Source organism: Sabethes cyaneus, chromosome 2, assembly GCF_943734655.1.
Source record: "Sabethes cyaneus chromosome 2, idSabCyanKW18_F2, whole genome shotgun sequence".
Classification (NCBI taxonomy): domain Eukaryota; kingdom Metazoa; phylum Arthropoda; class Insecta; order Diptera; family Culicidae; genus Sabethes; species Sabethes cyaneus.
In genome coordinates this window covers 237,609,971-237,635,539 of record NC_071354.1, presented here as the reverse complement: position 1 = coordinate 237,635,539, position 25,569 = coordinate 237,609,971, and the positions used below count along the sequence as shown (strand labels likewise).

General features: G+C 37.9%; 1 protein-coding gene across 1 annotated transcript in view; it reads right to left on the bottom strand.

Annotated features, from left to right (window-relative positions):
- The window catches only part of LOC128735039 (homeobox protein PKNOX1-like), a 195,857-nt gene that overhangs the window by 8,908 nt on the left and 161,380 nt on the right, over positions 1-25,569 (bottom strand). The window contains exons 4-9 of the mRNA XM_053829499.1: positions 18,008-18,898; positions 5,928-6,072; positions 5,586-5,855; positions 5,435-5,519; positions 4,940-5,364; positions 4,727-4,792 (exon numbers count right to left, since the gene is read on the bottom strand). Coding sequence (XP_053685474.1) covers positions 4,727-4,792; positions 4,940-5,364; positions 5,435-5,519; positions 5,586-5,855; positions 5,928-6,072; positions 18,008-18,270 — 1,254 coding nt within the window. The 5' untranslated portion in view covers positions 18,271-18,898. The remainder of the gene's footprint in view (positions 1-4,726; positions 4,793-4,939; positions 5,365-5,434; positions 5,520-5,585; positions 5,856-5,927; positions 6,073-18,007; positions 18,899-25,569) is intronic.

Sequence of the window (25,569 nt, the reverse complement as noted above, 5' to 3'; positions counted from 1 at the left end):
TGCATTCGATCGGATTGAACACCGCATCCTCTTGCGAAAACTGCAGCGTCTGGGAGCCGCGCAACGACCATTGTGTTGGCTTGGCTCATATTTACGTGATAGAGTCTTGAGGTCAAGTTGGAATCCACCGTTTCATCTGTGTTTACTAACAAATCTGGTGTTCCCCAAGGAAGTAATATGGGCCTTTTGCTGTTCATCTTATCATTCAACGACATAACAGCAGTATTTAATAGCCGGGAGCATACTTGTTCACGCTGACGATTTCAAACTGTAACTTAACCTGCGGTCTATCGACGATTGTCATCGGCTGCAAATCGGAAGAGATTTCAAGGACCCTAATTGCTCAAAAACTTTGTATTGCGCATTAGTCCGTCCTATACTTGAAAACTCAAATGTAATTTGGCATTCAGAGCATGAAAACTCATATGTGAACGCTTCCAGAGAAGGATTATCCGTATGGCTCTTAGGGATTTTTCTTGGTGACATGCTGAAAATTTTCCGCCGTATCCAGCACGTAGCTGTCTAGTTGGTTTGGATACTTTAGAAAGGCGCCGCTAGAGGCGAAAGTCCTAAACAACGATATCGATTCACCGACATTACTCGCAAAGGTAAATTTTCGCGCTTCGCAAAGAACTTTACTAACCGCTGCACAATGGGCCAAAACGAGCTCGTAATCCCAAGAATTAGAAGCCGCTGGTTTGGAATCTTACAAGATACCTATTCTTATGTAAAAAAAATACGGGAAATCGATTGGTGATGGTTTCATCCTGCGCAGACTTCGGGAAGTGGTCCATTTTACCCTATTTTCCCCAAAAATCATGATTAAAGCTAATTAAACAGTATAAAAACTTATTGGCCACTCATGAAACGAACTCAAATAGCTTCCAAATTTTGTCAAAACATCGGAAGAATCAAATTCCATCCATTCCATACTGTGCGAAATGCAAGAATAGTCCATTTTGCCAATTCACTCCCATATACAAAGATAACTTAATTAACCAAAAACCCCAAAAACAGGAGATATGTCGCAAAGGCGAGGAAATGTAGAGGATACTTCCCAAGTACCAGACAACCATTAGGTGAAAGTATTATATTTTATCTATAAAAAAATATTGCCATCATTGCCAAAGGAATCTCAGAAAAATCAATTGAAAAATCAATTGATCAATTGAGAGGTGAATTCACGGTCACTCTAATAGTGCAGAAAGATGCGCTATATTTTATCATTAAACTTCTCCGAAGACACCACCCTTGAAAAATTACGCATTTTTTGCCCAATTGCTAATTTCCGCGTTTTTTTTTTTCAAAATTTGACCACTGTAAGGCGGAGGGAGTATGAATATATGTTTCACCATAACTCCAATACGCCTGGACGGTTTTACATCGAACTTGGCACACGTGTTTCTTGGCATAAAAAAAAATCAGTGCAGAGGGGTTGACAAAAGGGGGGTGGTCCCTAACAACGGGGAGCAGGTCTTCGTGACAGGAGGGCGAGCTGACTGGGAAGGAGCCAACAGGGGAGACGAGGAACGTGAGTATGAATGCATGTTCCGCTGTAACTCTGGAACGCGTGAACGGCTCTTCATCAAACTTGGCACATATGTCTTTCGACATAAAAAATCAGCGCAGGGGGGCTGGGATAGGGGGGACTTTTTTTCCAGCATAACGCCCACCATTGGTATGTCTAGAGGCCACCCAACCAGAGGGAATCACAAATCGACGACGTTCTGATAGTTGGTCAGCACTTTTCAGACATTAACGCAATCTTAGCCTATCGGGGCGCTAACATTGATTCGAACCACTTTTTTTGGTGCGCCAAGAGGGACAGTCTTATTGATCGTCTTTTGTGGCAGATTTGGACAAGAACCCCAGTGATGGTTAAAATACGTCAAAAACTATGAAGTCCCTCTAGTGGACCGTCGGAGTGCCGAACAATCATAAACAGCGCAGGGGAAAACGTCTTATGTCGTGTAGCACCGAATCGACGTAACGAATGGTTTGACGAGGAGGGTCAGTAGATATTGGATGTGAAGAACACTTATCAAAATGGACCCGGATAAGTTAGCCAGCTGTTTGCAATAATTGATTGTTAAGATTTGGAATACAGACGATTACCAGAGGACTGGAAAGACCGGGTTATTTGCTTTATCTACAAGAAAGACGATAAGCTGGATTATGAGAACTACTGACCGATCACTATTCTAAATGCCGCCTTCAAAGTGCTTTCCCAAGTCATCTTCCATCGGCTGTCGCTAATGACCAATCGATTCGTGAGAAGTTATCAAGCTGACTTCACGGAGGGTCGGTCTACAATGGACTAGATCTTCACCCTGTGGTAGATCCTCCTAAACTACCGCAACTACCGAGTCCCCACTCATCAACTATTCCATGATTTCAAGGCAGCATATGATAATATAAGCCAACAAGAGCTATGGAAAATCCTGGCCGAAAACGAGGCACGATTTTTAATAAATCCAGTCAATTTATCTGCTTTACCGACAACGCGGATGCTGTCGGCAGAACATTTTAGGCGGTGGAAGATCAATAAACCAGACTAAAACGCGAATCAGAGAACATTGGGTTGAAGATAAATATGTCTAAAACGAAGTATATGCTGGTAGGTGGGACCGAGTGCGACTGAGCTCGCTTAGGCAGTACCGTGGGAATCGACGGGAATGAGTTTGAGGTAGTCGACGAGTTCATATACCTTGGCTCACTGGCAACAGAGGACAACAATACCAGCCGTGAGATTAAAAGGTGTATTATCAGCGGAAGTCAAGCCTACTACGGACTCCAAAAACACTTGCGATCCGGTAGAATGCCGGACAACTATCCTGGAAAAACGGTTCTCGCATCGAATCCGGTAGGAACAAGACAAAGAGGGCACAAAGAATGAGGTGGCAAGACCAGGTGGAACGAGATATGGCGAGCACTGGGTGCCCGTGGAACTGGAGACCTGCCATGGACCGAGTTAGATGGAGAAATTATGCTACGCAGGCCTTGTCATAAAGCGTAAGATCAACTAAGTAAGTAAGTTAGTAAATAAGATATCAAATAGGACTTTAATTTGGGCCATTCAAGATGTGTGATGGACAAAAAGGACATAACCAAATTTAGGGCAATAGATCCTGTTGCTGCCATCTCATTCAAGTTTCTGGTATCAACATTTACTGTGGCGACTATATAGTGAGGCACGGCATAGATTTTGTACTACGAGAAAAACAAATTAAGCGTGTCATTAGGTGCAGGCTCAGCAATGCCCTATTTTACGTGTTGAATATCAAAGGCAAATTCTTCAACTAGACCCTGACAAACAATAAACACTGGGCACTTCTACCTGTGGCCCTAAAATTCTCTCCCGCACAGAAATCTTCCGTTCCGGCGAATACCAATGCACTTTACGAGAAGGACGCTTCACAACGGAACAAACGTTCAACCTTGCTACAGATCCGCGACACATCAATCACAAGATCAACTTGTAGACCCACAGTTTATAGATTTTAAGGCAACGTTCAAATCAGTAAATCGAAAGTAAAGTTATATTGGATTACACTAGAGCATGGTTCCATGTCAAGCGCCATAAAACCGGGTAGGATATCGGACTGGTTTGTGACAAAGACTCACATGATCTCAGGTCTCGCGGATAACATCGATATCGTCGACGTTTACTGTAGATAGCAAAAGCTGTTTTCAGTCCTTTTAAGAAGGAAGTGTTCTATTGGACGGTGACGAAGCCTGGATGAGAAAGGAGAGTAGGCCAAAGCGGAAGATCGTGCGATTTATTCTTGGGCAATGAACTGGAAAATAAGTGTGGTGCAGGCGCATGAACCACGTGTTTTATCCGGTGTATAAAGATGTGGATGCTGTAAAGGGAGTAAAAGACTACCGGGCTACAATGGGCTGGTCACGTAGCGAGTATGCCGAATGAACGGGTGGCAAGGACAGTACTCAGAATGGAACAATTGGGGAGCCTAAGACCGAGAGATGTAGATTCTTCTTCTGGATTTGGTCTAGGATCAATACCACAAAAAGGTAAAGTTATCAGTATCTAAGTAGACTTGTATGATAGATAGAATAAACCTCTTTAGAGCGACTGCACTTTGTTAATTATTCACATTGCTGACGCGTAGATGATTGAAAAGCAAATTTCATGGTGATCTTTACGCAAATACACGCATTATTTTGTTTTAAAATGGAACCTTTAAAAATCAGAAGCTCGAGACATCAGGATCTTTCTAGGCAAAAATGTTACTGTTGTCCGTAAAGTATGGTATGATGTGCCGTCTTGTTGAAATAATTAGGTTTATGCTTTTATGCGTTTTTTTAGTTAGTTGATTTAACAGATATATGTTAATATCAATTGTTTACCATCGCCATTGATGATTTTCTCGAAAAAAAACTTGCGCATTATGATTTTATTGAACAATGTTAGTTTGTGCCAAAGTGAAAATAAATCAAAACTATTAATTCAACTAACCTTGAGATTGATTCAGTTACAGAACAAACTGAAATACCACCAAAATTACTGTTTTGTAAATCAAAAGCAGCTTAACAACTTTAAATTCAAGCAAAAATAATTGATTGCAATTAATTTCGCAGATATATAAGAGAAAAATCACTTTAACTGTAGTCGGTGTCAATTTGAAAGACGAATTATTCGAGAGGGCACGTGTAAATTTTGAACCTTTGCGAAGTATTTTTGGTATAAACTACTGCCTTTACTTACTTGTAGCAGTGTGAGATTGGTTTGGGCGGCTATTGCTCGTTTCTCGTCCTCAGTAGGATAAGGATGCTGTCGGTTCCCCCATCCATCATCAATCAAACCACCAAACGGACCAAACGGCGGACGGTGAACGCGTGAAAAGGAAAAAGAGCAAAACGGAAAGATCAAAATTAGTGGAACACAGAGGAAATAACAAACTGGAAAACGAATACTAACGACTAGGTGCTGAAATAACCAAGCGCGCATTACGCTGGTCGCATGTTTGGGCAAAATGCCTCGCTTTGAGTGTTTACCGCGACCCAAACCGTCACTACCCGCGCCGTCCAGTTCCGAATCGTCCAGTTCATCCGAGCTGCCGCTGCCGCTGAGGGCTGACAGCTGTTCGTCGGCAAAGGCTTCCAGCAGCGGGTGGGGCGCGGCGCCAATTTGATTAAGGAGTGCCGAAGCAGGACTTGGGAGCTGCCCTAGGGAAGGGAGTTCTTGAGGTAGGCAAGGCAATGTGTGTGACGGTTCTGTTGCGGGTAAAGTATGGGGAATACTACTGCTCGGAATGTGCAGTCCTTTTGGCGTTCGTTCCAGCATGGTAGGCTGCTGATGCAGTGCCGGCGCAGGGAACAGCTGATGCTGATTAAATTGGCCTGCTACGTTTGTTTGGAAGGTACAATTAGGAAGAAAAGAATGTAGAAACTGTCAAATTGTCAAATTGCTTACCTTGCATATTGCTGTACTCATTGGTATCGGTTGCCGATAAATAATCGGTGTTTTGGTAATATCCTTGAGCGCTACCCGACAGGTCCTGGGAAAAATAAGAGAAAATAGTTAACTGTATAGAATGCATCCAGAAATCGCCGAACAAACTCACCTGTTCCGGACTATTAATCGGACTATTCGAGTTGGACAGATTGTTGTTGTGCTCCATGGCATAGTCGGATCGCAGCAGATTTTCCGACTGCATTTTTCCCCGCAAACAGGCGATGTATCGCGTACAAAAGTCCCGGCACAGTTCCTGAACCTTCTCCAGCTCCAGCAGATGTATTCGCAGCACTTGTAATGCTTTGATCATAAGGCCGTCTAGTTCTGAGTTATTCGTAAGCAGCGGGCGTTTTTCCTTCTCTAGCATTTGCACGAAGGCCTAATAAAAATTCGAGTAAATCGAGCTTTAACGTTGGTAATTGAATTTTTATTTGTCGAATAAATGTCTTACCTGAACATCCCGGGAGAAACTGTCGCCTTCGCTGGTTCCATTGGTGGACCCATTCGGGCTGGATGAGTTCGAGGAGGGAATGTAGCCTTGGGTTGCCTGCTCGCACTTCTCTAGCAGCAGCGCCAGCAGGGAGAACAGTGGATGTCTGCATGAAAGCACAAAATGACCGAATGAGTATGGCAAAAGTAAAATCGAAATGCATTTTCCTAGTTGTTCAGTGTACTGAAAAAAAAACTAGAAACCCCTAAAACGATTTTCTGGAAGGCAACTCCAATCCAATGATTTCGTCCCAGTGCCCAGTAGTGGGAAGGAGAGTATGGGTGCCGCCTCCACAGTCCTGGTAATAAAGATATTACAGCAATTTCAACATTGCTAGATTCCGTGTCTTTCTGTGTCGCCAAACGAAGGAACGAACGAACGGAAACCCCTTTCCTTCTCTATTGTCAACTCTCTCAAGGATAAGAAAACGACAGTCGATTGGGGACAACGATTGTCCCAAGGAGCTTTGCAAAACAGCATGTCTGTCTACACATTTACTGTGGCAGAGTCCAATGGATGACGTTGTTATCCATCGGAATACCAAACTCTCTCTGTGTCTCTGTAACTGTACTGTACAGTCGAAATCCCACCGGCGGCACCGAAGTTCGATTCTTTTGTCTTGTTGGTGATCATATCTATAGCTCTAGGACTATGTGTTTCGTTGACTGTCAGAAATTATAAAATATATTCATACTTTGTGGACTATATTTCTTTGAATCACATCAGTTATCTATTCATATGTGCATTTCTTTTAAACTAAAATATGTATCTGGAATATCGCATTTGTGAAGATTCTTTTGCAAAATAATCGTAAATTTTGGGTCGGCTACAAGAAATAATTCCAAACCATGAAACAAATCATATAAAAAACACAAAAAGAATCTAAAAAAGTATATGTAACTATGTGGGAAATGAAAAGTAATACATAAATGACACCAAAAATAAGTGAAATAACAGAAAAACCATAAAAAATGATACTAGAAAAAATACGTGCAAAAATGACTCAACAATAAATAAAAATCTGTAAGGAATGGATACGTAGGAGATTTTCCGACCGATTAGTGAAAAAGTACTGAAAATCGACCAAGAAATTACTTAGTTATTAGTTATTGGGTATAAAGAAAATTAGGAATAAATAATTGATACAGAAGAGAAATGTAATTCAAAAGTGGCTCCAATAAGCTACAAAAATAACAGAAAAACGGTTGAAAGATTACTCAAGACTGACATAAAATGGTACCCGAAATAATACAAAAGTTACACAAAAATGAAACATGTACCTAACAAAAGGAAAGAGACACAAGAATGGCCATAAACAGCCATAAATAACTGACACAATTGAAAAATGACACCAAAATGGCACTAAAATGATACAAAAATAACAAAAACCATGCAAAATTTTACAAAAATGGTACGAAATAATTCAAGAAATAATACAAAAGCAACGCAATAATAAAACAAAAAAGTAGACATAGAAAGAATTGAAAAACACAATACAGAAATATACAAAAATGGTACCAAAAATAAGGTCATTACAAATATTGTATAACGTTTTTGTCCTTGCAATGTTGGGCAATTAAAGCGGGAGCGGTTGTGGTGGGTAAAAAATCAATGAAATTTTTGAACCAAACGGAAAAAATCACGCGCTTAAAATTTAATCATAAAAATCAAATTATTCTTGCTTTTCATATTTACGTTATTATTTCCCATTCAAAAATCCACCAAACAAATTCGAAAAAAAAATTTACCGCTTATCGCTCATTAAATTGTTTGAATTTCCTCTTCTGTTTCGTGCTAGAAGCGTTAAAACTCCGTACATTCATTTTTTGTGTCCTTTAGGCTATAGTGATTACAGACAATTGATTTTATACGAAAAAATTTACAATTTTGTTCGCCCCCTGATTTTTAAAGTCAATTTAAAAGGAGGGAGGTAACCAAGTCTTTAAAAATTTATAATGGCCTAAACAAAAAATAAAAATGGTTTAAAAATGACTAAAAATGGTTTAGAAATAATGCAAAAATAACACAGCACAAACAGATAAAATTAAATAAAAACACATTAAGGACCCCAAAAAGCATAAAAATAAAATATCCAGAAATAACAGAATAATTGGACAATGATAAAATAACATAAATAGACGCAGAAGATTCCAAAAACAACAAAGATACTAACAAAGAAATGAAAAATAGTATCAAAATAATACGAAAATAACAGAAAAGTAATTAAAAAAATACAAAAACTGACAAAACTTGACAGAAGAAACAATTTGAAAACAACGCAACAATGTGCTTAATAAATGAATAAATGAAAGACACAGAAAGATTCCAAAAACCGATACAAAAATAACAAAAAAACTGACTCAGAAAAGAAAAATGACACAGAAATATACAAAAATGGCACCAAAAAAGTACAAAAATAAGTGAAGTTTGATTTAAACTTGATACAAAAATGATGCACTGAAGTCTTTTTTTTCGATTACTCAACTTAGTGACCATTTACAAACTACGTGACGGATGTCGGGCCGGTCCCAAGTCTATTGAGAAAAAATGAATGGTCCCTAAGTCGCCCCGTTCTTAATAATCGAAAAAACAAACCGTGTAAAAAAAGAACTCGAGTGTACCTAAATAACACAAAATATTTCAAAAAATAATACAAGAATAAGGCAATAAGCCTTACACAGTAAATGATGATCCGTTTTATATGAAAGGCACAAAATAAAAAAAGAGTTAGAAAATGATACAGAAATGACACCAAAATGGCACAAAAAAGTTGAGCGGATTATTTTTTGCTAAAAAAACTCATTATTACAAAATATAAGCGTGTAATTTTAACCCTCAATTGATCAACCGGGTACACCTGTACCCTTGTCATATTTCATACTCCGATTTCGGCAAGTTTTTTTTGAAATAATATCTAAGGGCTCCTGTTCCTCGTTATTTAGACGAATTTGAATAAATTCAATTATTTATTTAAAACATGTTGAAAAAAAAAGTAGAGTTTTGGACCGTCAAAGTCTAATTCCCCGATTTTGATCAACCGGGTACAGCCCAAGCAACAATGTGAGTTTTATTGTACTCTTATGGTGGTCTTCAAGACCAATTTTGGTCTTAAATGCCATCATAAGAGTGTAATAAAACCCAATAAAACTTGGGAGGTGTACCCACTTAGCAATTCCACTATTAAGAGTGATCCGATTTAGTTCAAACTTTGTGTACTTGTTCCTTTTCTTAAAATTTTATATCACAATTTTTTATTTTGCGCTTAGGATACCCCCTAGTGAGTTAGGGTGGTGCTAAAAAAAATTGAAGCTATTTTTTTAAAATTTGTATCTCCAAAACAAAAAACCCGATTTAATCCACCTAGTGGTGAAAGGAACCTTTGTTATACGGTCTTACTTGCTATTTGAGATAGAAACCGACACGTCTTCGGAGTATAATCCATCTATTGGTTAAAGTTGCGTAGTGCGTTGGTTTACATAAAATTTTTGAAAATTGAATACGTTTACAAAATTTGAACAAAATATGACCATTTATAAATTTTGATAGATCCTTTTTTCATGAAATTGCTGAATAAGGATAAGTAAGTTGTTAATAATTTGAGTAAGTGCAAGTAAAAGTAGGTTGTAAGAGCAAATATTATTCTTTAACATATACATTGCGTAGTAAAGGTCTAGTTTATAGATTTTTGAACTATGCATAATTTCCTGTAATGCCTATTTGATTCACACCAATAAAGTTTTCTAGAATAAATTACATCAAGTTTTATTAACCTTCGGTTACTCACGCTGTTGTATTTTATATAACACGTGTAGGTTTTTGAACGCCATATTGTTATAAAGTTACAAATTGTTGTGTAACTAACGTATATTCTTCAATAAACTTGTTATGAGCAAAATGTCATAATTATTCAATGCATTAATACTTTAAATTGTTGGGAAAATTGATCAGCATAAACTGACATCACAGAAATGAAGCAATCAGCATATGAGGTGTACCGGAATTAGCCTGGAATTTTCTCTCGTTTCTTCATATGGAACTGAAGAAAAATAATTTTTTTATTTCACTTTTAGGGGGATTAATCAATTTTGCAGATATATTTGCAGCATTAAAATCTCTAATCTGATGTCAAAATAATTCAAACTAGATAAAGCATCTTAGATGAAATGGTTATAAATTATTATAAATTTTAATGTGTTGTATTCAATTGCTCGTAACTTTCAAATTGAACGTCCAATCAAAAAACAAATCAATAGTGATCTATTAGGCTATGTTACCTTTCAAATGAGACTAATAGCGCCTAAGTCGGTTTAGCCATCTCTAAGAAACAGGCGATAATTATTACCTTGTCAAAACAGGTTTTTTTAGGATAACTTTTAAACTACTTGTTTGTTTTCAATAAGATTTACCCGAAAAATTTAGCGTTAACAAGAGCTTTCATTCGATACCAAGATCGTTGAAATCGGTCACTTGGTTCCGGAGAAAATCGTGTCACGTAATTTTCACGTTTTTACTTATAACTTTTAAACGAAATGTCGGACCTCGAACTAATTCAATAGTGATATACTAGGCAATAATACCTTTCAAACAAAAGTAATAGCGAACAAATCGGTTCAGCCATCTCCGAGAAACAGGCGATAGAAAAGTTGCGCCTAGTGATGTCCGATTTTTTCAGTTAATCGATTAGTTAATAATCGATTACTTTTTAGGCGGCCAATAATCGACATAGATTAATCGGCGCTGCAATAATCGATTGGTTATAACCTTTACGTCCTGTAACGGGGCGGGATGGGTTTTGGGGCAGGGAGCAGTGACAACCTTCACTTAAGCGCCAGGCAAGGATTAACTTGCCGTGAAGGAGCGTGTTTAGCGATACAATCCCGGTCCGGTTAGAACACTTCAGGGCAGGTCCATCAAATGCTCAACTATAAACTTACGAACGAAATGCCGACAAACCTAACATCGGTTGAATCCCTTCGGCTGACTCAACAGGGGGACAAGAGCAACCATAGGCTAGTGCAGTGTCTCCTAGGCGTCCTACACTAACCTACCGGGAGCTAACTCGCAAACCGATGTGGGAGGGGGGGGGGGGGCAGCACATTCGGGGACTTACACTTTCCGAGGACACATATCGTAGCAAACACCATTTCGAGGGTTAACAGATCTTCATTTAAAAGTTTGGCTTAATCTAGTGCTTAGTTTTCTTCAGTTTTTCTTACGGCCTGCTGCTTCTTGCGACGAAGGGTCTCTGATGTTCCGATGAACAGGTGACTGTGCTAGTCTAGCGGTTTCGTAGACCGCTTACAGACAGCCCGTACCAGATACGGGGTGGGTGGCAAATGGTGAATCGAATGTTTAAGTTCGACCGGGTCCGACATCCGGTAGCCGGTACGAATGGTGGTGAATCCACGGACAGTAACGATTGCTTATGTGGTGGGTATAGCATACGGCTGGCTCTTCGGCTATCGGTTCCTACGATTGATGGTGTATAGGGCCACGGATGGCAGCAACTACCTGCTCGCTCGGTGTGTTGCTCGGAGAATCGGATCACGCACTCATGGTCGACACGTGTTGAGGCCGACTGACGACGGTCGCGCTCTCAAGCCCTAAGGGAAGACCTCCGTTTGAAGGAGGGTGCTGGTGGTCTTTTTCTTTGTTCCACTAGGTAATCAAACCTCGCTTTAGCGCCTATATTTTCTGCCCGTGTTTTTTCCACTTTACTTCTACTTATTGTATCTTTTCCGATTACTAGTTTACTTCACTTTTCGTCTTCTCATGTATCACTTTGCGTCTTCTAACTTCTCTTTCCAATCTTGCGTGTCGTCTCTTAGGTGGTTGTCTTTAAAATCACTCATTCCCCAGACTGATTTGCCTGCCAAGCACAGGACTTTACGACGGGACCGACGATTCAGCTTCGGCTAGTTTCGTCAGGTTCCATCCGGTGGGCATTAGCAGGGTTTGTTTACTGTCGCGGTACCCTAACCTAACCGGCAGGTAACGCGAACAGGCTGTTATGAAGGTTGTGTGTGGGATTGGACAATAGGGTTTGTTACCTTATTTATTTTGTAACCTCGTTACAGTCCCCGACACCAAAGAATAGCCTTGCGTCCCGTAGTACTGTCCACGAGTGTTTTGGAATGTGCAGTCAGACTTAGGTTAGTTACATAGAAATCGAGACCGCATTTTTTGGTTTTTGTATAGAAAAAGACGAAGGGTATTACCCAGTTTTCTAAAAATTCCTTTCAAAATTCCGTGTCTAACAGACTGACAAATTTCGAATTATCTTTTGACGGTGGCACGGTTAATATCTAGATTGAGTTTAGTTTGGTTATTAGGCTTCAGCGTGGTATTTAAACCGGCCTACTGCGTGCAAACTGGATGATTGAAAGCAAAGGCTTGGGGTTAAACATCCTTTCTAAGATTTGACCCATCTTTATCGACATACTTCACAGCCAGCTATTAGAGTACAAGACAATTACGAGGCTATTGCAGCAATCCTACTGACTCTATCTAGGAGCACCGCCTAGCTGAGATTTGAACATACGACTGGTTTCTTAGATCAGCATCGTACCTCGAAACCAACGAACTGGTTGATTGCGTGTGGTTAATTAGGCCACTGTAATAATTAAATTTGTTAGAAATTGTCAAACAAAATTTTAAATAATCCGGCATAATCGATCGGCCAGGTAATCGATTATCTAATAATCGGAACATAAAGCAATCGATTAAAAATTAATCGATTATTTTAGCGGATAATCGATTAGTTCGATTAATCGAGAAGTAATCGGACATCACCAGTTGCGCCCCGCACATACATACACACATACACACACACACAGACATTGCTCAGTTCGTCGAACCCTGTCGATTGGTATATGTGGCTCGGCCCTCCGGGCCTCGGATCAATTTCGTGTTTTTCGACCAATTCCTAAACCTTTGTTATAGTATAACAAAGGTAAAAATATAAAAACTGGGATCTTTTTATGTATTACAACATGAAAACACTAAAATTCAATGATGTTAAAAGTAAGCAAAAATTTGGGGTTCGATCCAATATTTTTCACAGAAAGCTCGTTTAGGTTATAGTTTTTCTTAAAAGTTCATTATCATATCTTTCATTTGCTGTAAAAATTATTAAAATCGGTTGAGTGAATCAAAAGTTATGATTTTTTTAAGAAAAGGTCTCATAGCAAGGTGATGATCTTTGGAACCACCCTAAGTCGGTAGGGGATCCCTAAGCGCCAAATAAAAAATATAGGTGATAAATTTTCAAAAAACGAACAAACATGCAAAATTTGAGCAAAATCGGAGCATTTTTTGCCATGGAATTACTAAGTGGGTACACCTGTACCCGGTTGATCAGATTGCGTTGATTTTTTGGTTGATCAATTGAGGGTTAAATCATGCCCTACCTTGAAAAAATGATACACCTAAAACATAGTAATTTCAGGACAAAAATGATGCAGAAATCATACTAAAATAATACAAAAATGACATACTCATATACACAAAATAAACACAAAAATGATATAAAAATGGGGCAAAATAAAACAAAGAAATATTCAAAAAAGATACCATAGCTATCAAAAAATATGCAAAAATTATTTTAAAATACTACAAAATGATACAAGAAATAACAAGGTATCTTACACCTATTCTTGCACTCAAAATAATTTTCACGTCGAAATTACGTGAAAAGTTATGTGATTATTTTCCATCTAACTTTTCTCGTACTATTTACGTGAATTTAACGTAGTTTGCATTAGTATGCGTACATTTACGTGGAAATCAGATAGATGGTATTGTATTTTCCAATAATGTTCAACTGAAAGTCACGTAACTCCCTGTAGAGAAATTTACGTGATTTTTCACGTGGAAAGAACGTGTGGATTATCTTGCGTGTGTGTAAAAAAATGCAGGAAATCGATTGGTGATGGTTTCATCCTGCGCAGACTTCGGGAAGTGATCCATTTTGCCCTAATATCCCCAAAAATCATGATAAAAGCTAATTAAACAGCATGAAAACTTTTTTGCCGCCAGTGAAATGATCTCAGATATAGCTTTCAAATGTTGTCACAACATCAGAAAAAGCAAATCCCATTCATTCCATACTGTGCGAAATGCAAGAATAGTCCATTTTGCCCAATTCACCCTTAAATACATAGTCAAACCTAATTTAAGCGATTAAAACTAATTTAAAGACAGGGGAATAAACTCGAATAACACCAGTATGTTCGAAAGATATCAAGAGAGTTGAATATCATCGGTTGTTTTATCTGATTCTCTCCTAGATCTACAAAACCTTGTTTATTTGCTATTGCGTAAAAAATTCGTAATTTTCAACGATGGTGTCTTTAGAGAAGTTTATCAATAAAATACAGCGCATCTTTTCAAACTATTAGGGTATTCTTATATTCATCTATCAGGGTGATGCAAAATTTTGTTTTTTTTTAATCTGTTAAAAAAAAATTTTTTCTTCAGAAAAATTGTAGAACACACAAAAATGAGCAACTTTGCTGAATATAGTAACTAAAAATCTTTTACTAGTTGCGAGATATGATTTTCTTAAAAAGTACACTTAAAAATCAAGTCTGCGGGATAACTTTTCATCCGATTTATTTATTGCTTTCGACTGTTCCCCAAAGTTATTCAGTATGATAAAATAGACATTTTTTCTGAAGACTGTTTTTCTGACTTTGATTTAGTTTTAACCGCTTCAGTTAGGTTACCTATGTGTATGCGGGTGAATTGGGCAAAATGGACTATTCTTGCATTTCGCACAGTATGGAATGGATGGAATTTGATTCTTCTAATGTTTTGACAACATTTGGAAGCTATTTGTGTTCATTTTACGGGCGACAGATAAGTTTCTATATTATTTAAGGCTTATACAAATTTGGAAAAAAGTTTATGTCCTGGTCTTGAAATATTGATCAAGGGGGGGGGGGGGGGGCAGGAAAAAAATAATAACATCAAACCTTTAATAACTAAACAAAGGAGAAGAAACCAGTATTTATTTTTCCATATTAATACAAATTTAATACATAAATGTTGTACAGTACTTAAATTTTAGTTCAAACCGAACCAACCTTCAACATTTTTCGATTCAAGCACATAAAGTAAGCATTGTGATAGAAATGAATCAGCTTGATAATAATGGACTGCCACAGCATCACCTTAAAGAGCCACACGCGTGTAACCATCATTTGAATTTTGCTTTAAACTTGCGTGTTACTCGGTTAGTTACCTTGTATTTAAGAATAATACAAATCTGTGTCACTTACTAGTTCAGAACTTGGTAACCACGAAATAGTATCGGAATCTAATCATCTTGTAAAAGTAGTTCCCTACAATTTTTTTCTTGGAACACATACGCTGTGCTGCGAAGTCTGTCGATAAAGAAAGGTCAAGTTCTTAAGGACGTTTATACGCATGGCTTTGCTTTTTTTTGCATGTGCTATCTCTGACACTATTCACGTTTGAAACCGCTTGTTTCTTGATCAAACTCTTAGTCATATGAATATCAGGCCATTCCTACTGGTTCTCAACAAGAACGTGTTTATCTTTGTATATTAAAGATGCAAACGCAACACTATCAGAAGCAATTGTCATTGCTTAACTAATAGCATTTGTCCAGGCCGGTGATGCACTTCGGATGAAGGTCACTACTGCGGTGGAAGTTTTTCTCCAAATATCAGGGGTTTTATTCTAATAGCCCTCTGCCGAAGAACCTTGATCTTTAATTAAAAATTCCCGGACATCGGCATAACAGGTGTCCCGAGTCTTTTTTTAAGCTTCTGATGAAGCGTAATGTCCTGTTGTAAGACCAGCATAAATGATTAGATCTTTTTTCGAAAGCTCCAGGATTTTCCGAATCTTTGAAATGTTTGGAGAGATAAACCGTTTCGACTGCCTAGCAATGAAAATGTTATTCCAATTTAATTCCAGTTTTGCACACTTCCATAATCCATACTAAAGCTCTATTTTTAAAGTAGAAGAAGATAAAGGTCAGTAAAAAAGCAATATAACTTAACATGACTTCATTTGATGTTGTGGTCGGGCCACTATTGAGCCCAATGATAATCACAATATGACAATAGTCAGAAAAGTGTCGAACAATTCAGTGACATCCTTTCTGCATGCATCCAATGCATGGTAAAATATTGTATTTGTGAGGTAGAATTGTAAGTTTTACGTCCCACACATTTTGGATGTTGAGATGTTTGATGATTAGGGTAAATTCTTGAACACTACGGAATAAAACGACAAATTAGAGCCCCGAAAGCACTGAAAGCTGATATTCCGCAGTGTCTAATTTGTTGTATTTCTACTTCAATCTATCTTCTACCTAAGACAGCAAAAAATAACCCCACTGCAATTCGGAATATCTCCGTCAAAAGCGATACCATATTTCACTAATATATTGTTTAGTTTATTGATGCCTCAATCTAATTCGGTTCTTTTAAAACAAGTTGGATTGAAATGGAATAAAATTTAAAGTAAATGGAGCCAAAAGTCTGATTTCAAACATCCCAATTTTCGGCGTCAGGATTTAAAGGTTAAGCTCAATAGTCGCCTATGACCTGTAGCAGGAATCAGAAAGCTTAGTTGATGAAGGAAAGTTGAACGAGACTCACCGGATAATTACTTCAAATTTGCACATATTGGGTAATTTAGAGATGTAAACTCGTTGAACTGTAAAAAATCTGCTTATCACTAAAGAATGCAACATAATAATATTTCACTTTATTTTTTTGCCCCTTCAAATTTGGAAATTTTTTGAAGGGGGGGGGGGGGGGGGTGACATAAACTTTTTTTCAAATTTGTATAAGCCTAATTAGCTTTTATCATGGTTTTTGGGGGATAATAGGGCGAAATGGACCACTTTCCGAAGTCTGCGCAGGACAAAACCATCACCAATCGATTTTCTGCATTTTTACATAGAAATACGTATCTTGTAAGATTCCAAACCAGCGGCTTCTAATTTTTGGGATTACGAGCTCGTTTTTGCCCATTGTGCAACGTAATAAATAATGTGGAAACAAAGAAATTCGTATTTACGAAAATAGACCCCAAAAATTCAAAACTTACACAGAAATGAAAAATGATACGGAAATGACATAAAAAGGTACCAAAATGTTACAAAGTAATTTGAATATGATGCAAAAATTATACAAAAATGACACAAAATGATACAGGAAATAATGCAGAAATTTCGCAATAATCAATCAAAAAAGAGAAAAAACAAACAAAAATAACAAAGAAACGGAAGAAAAAGAACAAAATTGCAAAAAACTAACGTAAGAATAAAACATGATACAAAAATAACTGAAAATTTGCTGACTGAAACTGAAACTGAAAGCTACACGGGTTTAGAGTGCGGACAATTTTCCGGTTTTTATTTCTTCGAAAGAGTGGCCTGCCTCTTCGCCTGATTTGAATCCTCTCGATTTCTAGGCATCGGGTTACATGCTAGGTAAACTAGAAAGCACCAAAGGATTGATTAAGGGTAATTTTAAGCAGCGTTTGGAGAATGTTTGGGATGAATTGCCTCAGAATATTGTGCATTCCAGCCGTAATGCTTTTTAATAACGATTGCGACTGGTAATGAAAGCAAAGGGAAAGAGATTTGAATTAGACTAATTAAAGACATCTATAGGATATACTTTACACGAAATACACTCAAAATTGAAATTTATTTTAACTGACAGTTATTACTGCTCACTCTCTGTAGCGAAAAAGTCGAAAAGTTTTTCGAAGAGCTGAGTCGCCACCCCGCCAATTACAGAAGTCGTTGTAAAACAAAATTTGTTAAGACTAGATTTTTTAAAGTTTTAAAATTGTAATTTTTGACAAACTGTGTTATGGGTTGAAGTACGTACGTCAATTAAACTCAAATATGAAATTCCTTGGAAAAAAAACCAAACTATTGTGTATTGTGTTTCAGGCCAATAATTTATGAAAACGTAGGTTTTGAGTCCCGGAAGTACGGTTTCCATCTTATATCAAAAACCCAAAAAGGAAAAAAAGGATTCCTAACTCACTTGTACACCGCCCGCTTGTCCGCCTCGAACTGGGCCTGATCGATCTCGCTGATGCTGGTGGCGCTGGGGCCGTTTCCGTTGCCGCCCGGCGGTGAAGCGACTGGCGTCGTGCCGGAAGCGTTGCTGGCAGCCGGGTGACCTCCGCCGCTCCCACCGCCGCCACCGCCCGCGGTCTGATTGCCGTTCCCCGTGATGCCGCCGGCGGCAATGGTGGTCGCACCGGACACTGCAACCGGAACTGCAGCGACACTATTTTCCTGCATCTTCTTGCCGCGCCGGCTTTCTTCGATTCGACTCGCTTCGCTTCGCACCAGCACAGATTTCGTCGATATTCAACAAATTCGAAGCCACCACAATCTTCTTCTGGCTGTTTCCTATCTGACCGGAATAGCGCACACGGAAATCATACGAAACGATGGACTAACTTATTGCACATACACTTTCGGCCCGAAAAGGAGGAACACAAAAAAAACTTATTTGACGATTCTACGGGGACCTTGTGTTTTTCTGCAGCGAAAAATAGGGAACTGATTATTGCACGGAACGTGATTCTCCGGCAGAACCGATAACCGGTGCCGGTGCTGGATTTAGTCCAATCGATTCGATTCTAGTGGACAAAGAGCAACTTCTGCCTTGCAATCCGATTTGCATAAATCAGTTCATCAATTTGGCATTGATTGTTTTCCGAGCGTCTCACTGCTGCTGCTTTTCGTGTCGTGTCGTGTCCCGCAGTTGCAGTTTATGTAGACAAAATTCCGAAGTGGATTAATTTTTCCATGCTGCTGCCTGCGCCCGGCGGAACGGTTTGTCGCCAACAAACGTTGGTAGTAGGATGGTGGTGCGGCTGCTCCTAGCGTGGCATAGCGCTGCTATTCGAATTCGGTTTGTTGCCTGCAAGAGGAAAAACGAAACGAAGGAAGCAAAATTAGATTTCCGCTCGCTGTAAAATTGATGGTTTTTCGGGCCATGAGTGATCGATAACGTGTCTGATGGAGCAATATTCTATATACTATCTGCAATAAATCACGGCGATTTCGGTGGTTACCCACCGAGCCAGTCGGTTAGTGCATATCCAACGGATGGGCGGAACGGTAATTGGTTATGAAGTCTGGTCGTGCAATGTAGTTCATTAAATTGAAAAGGTATCCGCTTTTTGCTGAGCCGAGAGCAAGAGATACTGTCTCGGCCAGCATGTCGAAAGTGTATTAATCATACCTAGAAACTAGATAATTTTGTTGAATGGTAACTGACTTGACCACGCTATGAATGCCTTATTTTCTCTAAAGATGGTTTCGATGTTACATTGAAAGCAAACGGATTGGATATTGCTTAAAATTTTGATCCTCAAAATTTGAATGTTATCTAAAATAAGGAATTGACCCATGTGTCAGAAAGTCGTCATAAAACATCAAGAAATCAAAATCATCAAAAGTCATCAAAAAGTGATCACGAGAACGCCGTTAGAAAGTCGTCAGAAAGTTGACAGACTTTTGTGTCAAAAAGTCATCGAAAAGAGAAAAGTCGTCAGAAAGTCGAAAGAAGGTCGCCATAAAGTCGTAAAAAACTCGTTATAAAATCGACAAATAGTCGTCAGAAAGTCGCAAGAAAGTAATCAGAAAGTCGTTAAGAGGTCGTCAAAAAGTTGTCAAAAAGTCATTAAAAAGTCGTCAGAAAGCAATATTGCAGATTGAGCAAGAAGTCAACGTTATCTACTCTCACCCGAGTGCGTATCAGAAGCATAGTATTCAACGCTTACGCCGCACATGCTAGCATAAAACAAACAGCCACCGTTGCTGTGTGCAGACATTCTGCTACCTACACAATCGCGCACGCACATCGTCACATCGTCTTTCTGCATAGCTTATTCGCGAGCCAAATAAGGTTTGTATTACTTAGGTTAGGTTTTGCATTACTTTTTCTTTTCTTCTTCATTCTCGCCCTCGATTCTACTCACGGGCTGGAGTGCACCTCGTGAGTAATCGGTTTTAGTAGTCGACACAAAGTCGTCAAAAAGGTATTAAAAACTCGTCAAATGTTATTAAAAAGTCGTAAAAAGGCGACATTCGACAAAAAGTCTTCGGAATGTTGTAAGAAAGTAGTCAGAAAGTTGTCAAAGCACCGTCAAAAAGTGAAAATCGTCTGAAGGTTCGCAAAAAGTAATTGAAAAGTAGTAAAAAAGACGTTAGAAAGTCGTCATAAAGTCGATAAACAGTCTTCAGAAGTCTTCAGTCTAACATTTTGTCAAAAACTCGTCAGAGAATTGACAAATAGTCGTCATAAAGAAGTGAAAAAGGCATCAAAAAGTGATTAAAGAGTTATCAGCCAGTCGATGGAAAGTCATTGGAAATTTGACAGCAAATCGTCAGAAAATCAACAGTTTTCAGAAAGTCGCCTGAAATTTGTTAAAAATTCGTTGGAGAATCGAAAAAAAGTCGTCGCAAAGTCGACAAAAAGGTCATTAAAATCAGATCATTAGAAATTCGCCAGAAAGCCGACAAAAAGTCTTCGAAAAGTCGTAAAGAAGTAGTTAGAAACTCGTCAGAAAGTCGTAAAAACGTTATCAAAAAGTCATCGAAAAGAGAAAGTTGACAGACTTTTGAGTCAAAAAGTCATCGAAAAGAGAAAAGTCGTCAGAAAGTCGAAAGAAGGTCGCCATAAAGTCGTAAAAAACTCGTTATAAAATCGACAAATAGTCGTCAAAATGTCGTCAGAAAGTCTTCAAAAAGACACCTGTAATTTATCAAAAATGCGTCAGAAAGTCTTTAGAAAATCGTCAGAAAGTTACCAGAAAGTCAACAAAAAATCTGCAGAAAGCCGTGAAAAAGTAGTCAGGAAGACTTCGAAAAGTCATCAAAATGTCATTAAGGGTCGTCAAGAAGTTGTTAAAAATGGTTAAAAACAGACAAAAAGCCTTCAGGAAGGCGCCTGAAATTTGCCAAAAATACGTCATAAACCTGACACAAAGTCGTCAAAAAGTCATTAAAAAGCCGTAAAAAAGTCGTCAGAGAGTAACATTAAATAGACAAATAGTCTTAGGGAAATTGTAAGAAAGTAGTCAAAATGTGATCAAAAAGAAGTCATCAAGAAGAGGGCAAAAGTCACCAAAAAGTGACCAAAAAGTCATCAGAAATTCGCCAGAAGGTCATCAGAAAGTCGTTAAAAAGTCGTCAAAGACAAAAAATCTTCAGAAAGTCACCAAATATTTGCCAAAAATTCGTCAGAAAGTCATCCAAAAATTGTCGTCAAAAATCGACCATTAGTTTTCAGAAAGTTCATCGTATTTTTAAAGCTTTTTGTCTTGTTTTCATCTTTTTTGTCGCATACTTGTTATCCTATTGTCGTTATCTTTCCTTCGTTATTTCGCTGGCGTTTCGCCGTCTCTACGTCGGCGTTTTGTTGTCTATGTGCTGCCTTTTAGTCGGTTTTCTCATTTTATTGTTTTCTTTTCGCTGTCATTTTGTCATCTTTCTGTCGTATTTTTGTCATCTTTTCATAGTTCTTTCATAGTTCGTTTTTTTTTGACTACTATTTTAAGAACTTTGCGCTTTTCTTCGGCGGCTTTTTGCCGTTTTTGTCGTCTTTTCTGCTACTGTTTTGACGCCTTTCCGTAGTTTTTTTTCTCGTTTCTTCTTCGCTTTTTAAATTTTTTATCGTCTTTTGTCGTCTTTTCGCCGTTATTGTTGTTGACTTTGTTCACTTTTTCATTGCAACAAAGACGTTATATATTTATTGTTATTTTGTCATGATTTTGTCATTTTTCTATCGTATATTCGTTATCTTTTTGTCGTCTATTTACATGTTTTGTTGCACTTTTGCTTTTTAAACTTCGTTTTGTTGTCTTTTTTGCTTTTTTTTTGTCACAGATATTTTTTATTTATTGCCCTTTTATCGTATTTTCATGTCGTCATATTTTTGTCAACTTTTCATCGTTTTTCACCATCTGTTCATTATTTTTTGGTCATTTTTCCATCGCATTTTCCTCGCTTTTACACCCTTTCTTCGTTGTTTTTTTTCGTTAGAATGTCGTCAGAAAGTTGTCAAAAAGCCTTGACGACTATGTCTCTAAGAGTCGACAAAATGTTGTCAGAAAATGGTCATAAAACTCACAAAAAGTCCGCGGAAAGTCATCTGAAATGTGAAATTGTTCAAAAATTCGTTAGGAGATCGACCGAAAATTAACCCACAGTCGTCAGAATGTCGACAAATAATTTTCAGAAAGTCGTCATGAAATCGTCAAAAATTGGTCAAAAAACAGTCATCAAATAAAAGTCAAAAAACAATCTGAGAGTCGACAAAAAATCATCAGGATATCGTGAGAAAGCCATCAGAAAATCTACAAAAAGTCGGCAAGTTATAAAAAGGTTGTAAAAAAGTCTTCAGAAAATCATCAAAAAAAAAAAAGAAATCATAAACAAGTGGCCACACAGTCAATAAAAAATGATTATAGAGCTATGAGAAACTCGTTAGAAAGTTTACAGAAAGTTGTTAGAAAATCAATAAAAAGTCTTCAGAAAGTCTCCTGAAATTTGTCGAAAGTTAGTCAGAAAGTTGACAAAAAGTGTTAATAAAATCCTCAGAAAGTATCATCAAGGCATAAATCCGATAAAAAGTCGTCAAAAAGTCGTCAACAGGTAGTCAAATCAAACAAAAGTGGTTAAAAAGTCATTGAAAAGTGCTTGAAGGGTCGTCAAAAAGTTGTCGAAAAGTCTTCAGCGTCAATTTGTCGAATAATCGTCAAAAAGTCGTCATAAAATCGACCAAATCGAGTTTTCAGAAAGTCATCAAAAAGTTAATGGGAACGTGGTTAAAAAGTCGTCGGAAAATCGACAAACAATCTTCAGAAAGTCATCTGCAATTCGCCAGAAAATCGTTACATCAAAAATTCGAAAATTCTCTCCATGGAAGGCGTCGAAGGGCAAAGTGCACAAATCTCCGCTGTTCAGCTTCGATTCTGTCAACTTCATTCTGGTAGTAAGGATTCCAAACTTGGCAACAATATTCCGGGATTGAGCGCACCAATGAGAAATACTCAACATTCCAGAAGGTCGTCAGAAAAACGCCAGAAAGTTGTCAAAAAGTCGCAAAAAGATATCGAAAAGTCGTAAGAAAATCAACACGAAGTCGTCAAAAAGTCGTCAGAAAGTCGTTAGATATCGTCAGAAAGTTGCCGGAATGTTGTCATAAAGTCATCAAACAGTTGTCAAAACGTTGAACTTGGTCAGAAAGCTCACAAAAAGTCTGCGGAAAGTCGCCTGAAATTTGTTAAAAATTCGTCAGAAAATCAACAAAAAGTCAACCCAAAGTCAGAATGTGGACAAATAGTCGTAAGAAAGTAGTCAGGAAGTCGTCAAAAAGCAGTCATCAAGTTGAAGTCAAAAATCCATCAAAAAGTGATTAAAGTGTTGTCAAAAAATCATCAGATAGTCGGCAAAAAATCTTCAGGAGATCATGAGAAAATGGTCAGAAAGTCGTCAAAAAATTATCTAAGTGAAAACTTGCCAGAAACTTGTCAGAAAGCCGACAAACAGGTCTTTAGAAATTCGTAGGAAAATAGATAGAAAGTCATCAAGAAGTGGTGAAAAAGTGATCAAAAAATGCTTAAAGAGTCGTGAGAAAGTCGTTAGATAACCTTCAGAAAGGTCACAAAGTCGACAGAAAACCGTCAGAAAAGCAACAAAAATTCTTCAGATAGTCGCTTGAAAATCAAAAATTTGTCAGAAAATCGACAAAAAGTCGTTAAAAAGTCATTAAAAAGTCGCCAAGAAACCAACAGAAAGCCTTCAGAAAGTTGTAAGAAAGCGGTCAGAAAGTCTACAAGAAGTCTTCAGAAAGTCGCCTGAAATTTGTAAACAATTAGTTAGAAAGTCGACAAAAAATCGTTAGTAAGTCATCACAAAATCGACGAATAATTTTCAGAAAGTCGTAAAAAATAGTCGGAAAGTCGTTAGAAACTCATCTAAAAGTTGCCAAACAGAAGCCGGCAAGAAATAATCAAAAAGTCATTAAAGTGATAAAAAGTCGTCAGAAAGCCGACAAAAAATCTTCAGAATGATGTCTGAAATTCGTCAGAAAGTCATCATAATAATCAAGTGGTGAAAAAGTCATAAAAGAGTGATGAAAGAGTCATCCGAAATTCGTCAAGAAGTCGATAAAAGTCGCCTGAAATTTATTAAAAATCGTCGTAAAGTCGTCTGAAACTGTTCAAAAACTAACCAGAAAGTTGTCAGAAAGTCGTAAAAAAGTCATCAAAAAGTCGTCAAATAGTGGTCAGAAAGTTGTCAAAAAGCCGTCACAGTCATCAAAAAATAATCAAAAAGTCGTCAAAAAGTTGTCAAAAAGCCGCCGAAAAGCCATTGTCGTTCGCAATTCTCGGACATTTTGGTAGTAAATAGTAAGGGAACGCACCTGAAAAGGTTGCTTTTGTTATTATCGTAAAGGTGTGTCACGTGGCGTTTGGGCACCAGGTTTGTTATAAAGCTGTAAAATTTTTTCATAGTTTTTTGTGTTATAATTTTTATAATGTGACTTTTCACTCGCAATTATTAACTTTCCTTCGCATCAACTTATGTGTTACAAAATATGAAGCGCCAAGGTCAGCTTTTCGGACTTTCAACCTAAAGAAGCGATGGTCTTTTGTGTCAGTATTTAGAAATTACTTATCTTCTTCTCGTTAACCATAGTTTCCCCTTGAAACGATACGCAAAATTTTGCACGGCTCGTTTGCAACGTACAATGTATTAGTATGCTGATGTTCCGGATGTTTTGAATAACATCAAAACGATGAAAATTTTTTTGACGGTCCACGCACATTTTGATAGTATACCGATAGTCTCCTCTATGATGAGGACTGTAAGTGTCTGGATCACCATTTTGTGGGTGGAGGTGTGGCACCAAAAATCAGGAACTCATCGTGGGTCGTTACAATTTTGGTGTGATACCGACTACAATTTGCTATCTTTTTGCCAGAGCTTAAAATTTTGAAAAACAATCGCGTCACAATCAACAATCAATCTTGAAAGAAACAGTGGCCACTTAAGGCCACCTTAAGTTGGGATTTAATTTTGCTTGTTTTGTGTGTATTAGTTAACTTAACTTAGTCACTAATTAAGGAAAAACTGAGTAAAATTAGGTGTGCTCAGTGCTGTCTATATATGTCTTGTAGATGAAAACACTCATTGGAGACAAGTTTGACAGAAAAATACTTTGTGCTACTTAATTTTAGTTATTTAATTTTTATAGTACTGGTAATCCTCAAAACGCAACATAAGTCATAAGGAAAATAATTCATCTAACAGTGATCGGAGTTTCTGACCATGACGGAGGAAAAAGGCCCTGCATGTTCTGTCTGTCATGGGAAGGACATTCTTAGGACCGTCGGGTGCCATATCTTTACATCACACCTCTAGTACTGTAGCACACCTACGTACGTAATTCAAATTATTCTCCAGACTGAACTGACGTACACCGCATATGGTACATGACAGCTTATGGACGGTCCTTGTCCTGGTGGCACATTGAAAGCAAAAAAAAAAGAGTGAAAGCGGTGAATGTAGAGAGGATTA